General features: G+C 38.5%; 1 protein-coding gene across 1 annotated transcript in view; it reads left to right on the top strand.

Moving 5' to 3' along the window:
* Positions 1-3,097: 3,097 nt before the first annotated feature.
* Positions 3,098-6,000, top strand: part of LOC110032113 (heterogeneous nuclear ribonucleoprotein 1) — a 67,807-nt gene continuing 64,904 nt past the window's right edge. The window contains exons 1-3 of the mRNA XM_020735632.1: positions 3,098-3,263; positions 3,443-3,657; positions 3,745-3,834. Of these exons, the coding sequence (XP_020591291.1) occupies positions 3,640-3,657; positions 3,745-3,834 (108 nt within the window). The 5' untranslated portion in view covers positions 3,098-3,263; positions 3,443-3,639. The remainder of the gene's footprint in view (positions 3,264-3,442; positions 3,658-3,744; positions 3,835-6,000) is intronic.

Below are 6,000 nucleotides of genomic sequence, written 5' to 3'. Positions count from 1 at the left end.
ACACACTTAGTCCTAATTTTATACATCAAAGAAATTTAGAAGTAAGGTACGGGACACAAGCAAATAGCTCCTGGTTCTCGTCACGTGATTCCACCTGTCTAGCATCTTGAAACTCGTGCTCATTCTTAATTTCAAATACAAGTCTCTTCTAAGAACTCTAAAAATACATAATAAAAGTATAAAAAAGACTCAACCTACATGAAAATAATGTTAGCAGAAAAAAGTTATTTACATGCAACACATATAAGTTATGCCTAACAGGAGGAGCTTAGCTACACAAGTAGAAAAGAGTTAGTAATTCAAATAATTACTTGCTCCTCCCAGATAAATGTGTATGTGTTTTTTAGGTAATAGCTCCCTGCAAGAATACCACGCCTAACATGCTAGCGCACACGTCTCACACCCAGTAAACACACAAAGCAACATAAAAGTGTTGTCTGGCTAGAGCAACAAAAACCAGCAGATAACTATAGTTAGGATATCAAAAAAGTCTGCCTAACATCATAGTATTTAGCCTAAAAAATAATCTAACGTAGAGTCCTATCACAACATCTAAGTAAGTGCAAGGCTAAGTCAGAAGGTTGATGTATGTCTTGATGGGGTCGTCATCTTCGGCCCCTTCTTAAGGATCCAAGGTTTCTAAGAGTTCCACGAGATGCAAGTGTCGTGGAAAAACTTTTAAAAATGTTGACCTCATATATGGTCTAAGGAAGGGATGCGAGTAATTTCAAATAGATTTTGAAAATATGATGCATAAAGTAATATAAATATACATTTGTATATTTTTAAAAAAGGATCTAAGAAGAAAAGCCAAGTGACACCTATTAGATCCCTTAGAACCTTACCACAACGTATGCGTGTTGGTCCATGATTTGATAGCTAGTATTACCTACCAAGACATCGTCGCTGGCAATAATAGCTACCGCGTTGTGACCAACAGAGGGTCACTCAGCTAACAAGCCTAGGTTCACCATGAGAAAAAACATGGATGCACATGCAGATGCAAAGTGATCTAGTGTGCTGCAACCACTTTATAAATGTTGAAATGATTACAAGATAGCAAATATCTAGCAAAAGTATACAGTGGCATATACTGGCGACGAATATGCCGATAATGTAAAGATGTACGAGTGAGCCACAATGCACTAATGGTATTGTGTTTGGATGACTAGGGTATAATACTCTACTGGGGTGCCTCATTAACGACTAAACACAGATGCAAATGGCAGACACATACAAAGTATGGTGCATCATGTAAGCAGACAATCAAACACATGCCTCAAGCAAGGAACGTGCTCGTGATAGTGTGAGGTACTGTCACAGGGAGAATGGACAAAACGACTCATGTGTTAGATGAGTTTGGAGGGTGAGGAGCCTAAAAAGAGCTCGGTGAAAGTCGTGTACTCAAAAAAATGCTTACAACAATTCGAGGCGATGGCGTAGGAGGCGAAAGAGTGTGAGTGTGCGAGAAGTAGTGACTCAAAAGGGTGAGTGTACTGAGGAGGCAATGACTCTGAGTGAGTGTGCCGAGGAGGCATTGAATCGTGGGTGAGTGTGCCGAGGTGAAAGTGACTCAGAGGGCTGAGTGTACCGAGAAGGCAGTGACTCAAAAGTGACTTATGGAAATAATTAAGGCAACCCAGAGTGCTGTGGTGGGAAATGAAGGAGTGTGATTCTCATTTGGGGAGAATCACCTTGTGGGTAGGCTTGATGTGCAATCCATCCCCAAGATAACATGTAAGTGTAGAAAGTGAGTGCGTAAACAACGACTAGAGTGCAAACCATAAACATATAAACTGCGAACATACAACATGTTATGCAAACAAAACTTTCAAGGATACGAATGTGGGTGAAGACAAACACAATGTTGGTGCACCGTGACATAGTGATGCCACGAGATAGGCACGAAATGTCATATCAAAGTGAGGCATAAACATCCACCACGAGCATACGAGGACATATGCTCACAGATGCCTGACACGGTGCATGTCACGAATGTTTTCATGCAAGGAGTAAGGAAGATGCATACAAAGAGGTGACATTCAAATGGAGCTGATCGACTGATCTGACTGGTGACAATCGATTGGTCGAGCTGATGAGGGTGGTCAATCGACTCGATAAGGGGAACCAATAAATAAAGAAGTCGATAAACCAATCAGACTGTTGGCAATCAATTGGTTGAGCCGACGAGAAGTGGTCGATTGGAAAAGATCTGATCAAACAAATCAAGTTGGTGGAGGTCGGTCGGTCGAGCCAATGAAGTTGGTGGCGTGGGAGGACGAACGATAGAAAGGAACCAATCAAATCGATCGGACCGACAGTGGTCGATCGATCAAGAAATTGGGGGTGATCGAAGAAGCTCACGTGGGCGAATGATCGATGAAGAAGGATCAGTCAAACCAATCAAACTGATGGTGGTTGATCAATTGACCCGAAAAAAATGATCAATCAAGTTGGCATGGTTGATCGACCGATGAAAAAGAGTCGATCGAATTGAACAGACAGATCACTATCAATCCGTTAAGCCGATGAAAGTAGTTAATAAGACTGGCGAGGGCGGTGAACAATAGAAAACAGTCAATCGAATCGGTCGAAAGGGTGGAGTTCAGTCGGTCGAACCAACGGAAGTGGTCAATCAAAATAGGCGAAGTGTGCAGCCAATCAACGGAAGAGGGTCGGTCAAACCGATTGGACCGGTGGTGGTCAATAAGTCGAGTCGGAAAAAAGACGTGCACAAAATCTATAGTTGTTTTCAAACCGCAAAAAATAAATAAACAATCAGCTTTCCCGCATCAACTTTTTGGGGTAGCTAAATAGCCCATCCCCCCAACCCTTAATTTCCTGCTGCATTATTATATTAAAAATATAAATGTTACCTATGTAAATATGAAGTTTATGCATTATAATACGCTTAATTGCAGGTTAATAAAGCTTATTTTTTATATTAATATTTATCATTTCTGTCAGTTTAATGGTCCGGACTTCATAATCACTCCATATATTGTTCCTATATTCAGAATATTTCTAAGTATAACTTAATTTTTTTTTAAAAATAATAATAAAAAAAATGGATCTGTATCTTGTAGCCTAGGTCGAGCTTTTGATCAACCGTATATAAACCCATAGGCGGAAGGCCGAAGGTTGAAGCGCTGCTCTGCGGAGAAGGTTAGCGGCTGCGAACAAGGCGTTGGCCACCCGACGCCCGGACGGCGAGAGTGAGAGATAGAGAGGAAAGCGCGAGAGCTACGCGAGCTTCGAGCGAGGTAAGAGCGTCATCACGAGCGCGAGATCTCCTCTTTCCCAAGAGTGGTGATAATGCCCTCATCTTTTTTCTTCTATCCTCTTCTCGTCTCCTATGTTGGTCTACAACCCAAGAGGAGAGTTCCCAGAAACGAACTAGGTATGAAAGAAAGATCACTGTGTGTTGTGTGCCAATCTGCAGGAGAGAAAGAGAGATTTTTGAGAGGGTGCAGAGAGCTTGAGAGGCGGACGAGGAGTGTTTTTTTATGTAAGAGTTTTTTACTTGAGAGATATTGAGAGGATTTGCTGAGTAGAGGGGCTTTTTCCTGGTCGGATTGTGTGGGAGTGAGTGGCCGCCCGTGTTGATTATTTTTGTCTATCTCGTTCCCCTTGGCGAGCATGGCGACCAAGCTTGTGGTTAGTGTCCCGCCCATGGTTCACCAAATGCCTTCTTTTATGTATTTACCTCTTCTTTATAATTTCATATTGAGAATATGTTTCCAGGTTCTTGGAATCCCCTGGGATGTAGACACTGAAGGGCTGCGGCAATACATGGGCAAGTTTGGGGAGCTAGATGACTGCATTGTTATGAAGGTTATTATTGTTGTTTTTTTTTCTCCTTACCTTTCACATGCAATCGTTCGATTATTGATACATTCATCAAGCATGACTGACAGGATTCCATGTTTAATTTTTTGGACTTTTAGAGGCAAACCACACAATTCTTATTTATTTACATATCTAATACCTAAAAAGTCATATTTGTAAGCATACCACTCAAATCTGTAGCATCACAATAAAAAAATACTACAATTACTATTATTTTTACAAGCAAAATACATTTTTTCATGCATAGGTTTATGAAACCAGTGTTATGAGTGCTAGTATCAAACTTTAGCTGTTAGATTTGTAAATGGATAAGACTTTTTTGGTTTTTTTGCGAAGTGATATTTGTTAGACGGTTAGTTGATATTTTCTTGCTACTGTTTATGTTATTAGCTTTTCCCAAAAGTTTGATTTGTGATATGTTGAAGTGATAAATGCCTTAATAATAATTGAAGTACTGTTTTACTCGAGAAAACATCATCTTGATGTCGAGCTACTCATTGCTGAAACGAACAAATATGATTTTACCGGTAACTTTTGATATAAAAATGAACTAAAGAGCCCCTAGTTCTGATTGTAACTGTGTGTTGTCAAATTCTTGCACCTATTTAACTTTACCTATCATAAATTTTAGTGCATTTCATTGCACTTGGCTTTTCTTTTTATTGTCGTACGTTTCAACTTTACCTATGTCGAATTAATGATAGTTATTTCCCTTCTTCCTCACTCATCTTTAGAAGAACTCATTAAAAGGGTTGCAATTTTGTAAAGTTATGGTCACTCTTGAGCTTCTTCTCATTATAATGACATATTCTAGTCACATTTGGAAATTAGGAATGAATTATTTCCCTAGGATTTTGATTGATAAACTTATTGTCTATTGAAATTGACATTGTCATTTGTTCCTACTACCAAGTATGTCATGCAGACGGTTCACCTCCATTAAGTAGATCATGCCTGACCATCTCACTTTTGAAAAAGTATTCTTGCGCCAATTAAGATCTTGAAGGTAGCTTCTTTTAGTTTGGGCTCATTTCTTACAAATGCACAACATAGAAATGAAATGATTACACACTTTGCCATAATGCAGTCATTGGGAAGGACCTCCAAAATTTTGTTACAGGTATGAGGTTGAAGAACATTTAAAATCAATTCGAGAGGTTCTCCTTGGAATAGATAATTTGTAGTGGGAGGGGGAGGTTCCGCTTGGAATAGATAATGGGTGGTGGTGGGGTGGGAGGTGGATAATGATGCATGAATTTGGTGGAGTCCTCAGGCTTGAAGATTAATGCTGTCATGATTTAGACTTGGACAAGGATATATGCATTGTGATTCTATGGTGAGCATTAAAAGGGATCTAAATTGGCTGTTTGGTATTCATGCTAGCAATGTTAGTATTGATGAAATCGAGATGTGTTTCATTATCAATGAGCTGAAAGAAACCTAGATGAGATTTAATGTATTTATCATATTTGACAATTATTGAACCAAAATCATTTCAGCATGAGTTATGTTGGTCGTGTTTGAGTGGTTGAAATTAATTTTAAGGTTTTTTTGGGTCTGCAGCAGTTTATGTTCTCTTAAATAAAGTTCAAGAGTATTGCTTTTTCGTTTTATATAGGGAAATACACCATCAATTATATACTTCTTATAAGACCGGAACTGACTTGATATGATTCTATTTAAATCGTGATTTTATCCTGAACCCTTTTTATTAGAGTCACTTTTATTTTATCATAATAAACATCTTCTCGGGATTGCATTTTAGGAGTTCTCATTTAGATTCGATTCCACTTGTCATTTTTTTGATCAATGTATGAGTTGCCCAAGCCAAACTTTAATCTAATTGAGGATTACAAGCTATTGTCATTTGGTTGATCAATGTTTGAGTGCCCAAACCATATTTTATGCTAATTTAAAATCTCTAAGTTTAAACCGAGGTAGTGATTATGTAGTCCCGTTAGCTTTTAATTAGTCCAGTTATTGTATGAGATTAAGGTAGAATTGATTTTTTAAAATCATTGTAGGATGATCTAAACATTAACTAATGGTCAAAAAGGAACTATTAGGGTTCACGTCAGCTACAAAATGGCCATTTTTAGTACAAATTCAAAAAAGTTTATGAATTATTGAAGATTCATAGTTTTGTTATTG

The sequence above is a fragment of the Phalaenopsis equestris genome, unplaced genomic scaffold (genome assembly GCF_001263595.1).
Source record: "Phalaenopsis equestris unplaced genomic scaffold, ASM126359v1 Scaffold000878, whole genome shotgun sequence".
NCBI classification, from domain to species: Eukaryota; Viridiplantae; Streptophyta; class Magnoliopsida; order Asparagales; family Orchidaceae; genus Phalaenopsis; species Phalaenopsis equestris.
The sequence above is the reverse complement of the archived record's forward strand: the minus strand, read 5'-3'. Positions and strand labels throughout refer to the sequence as shown.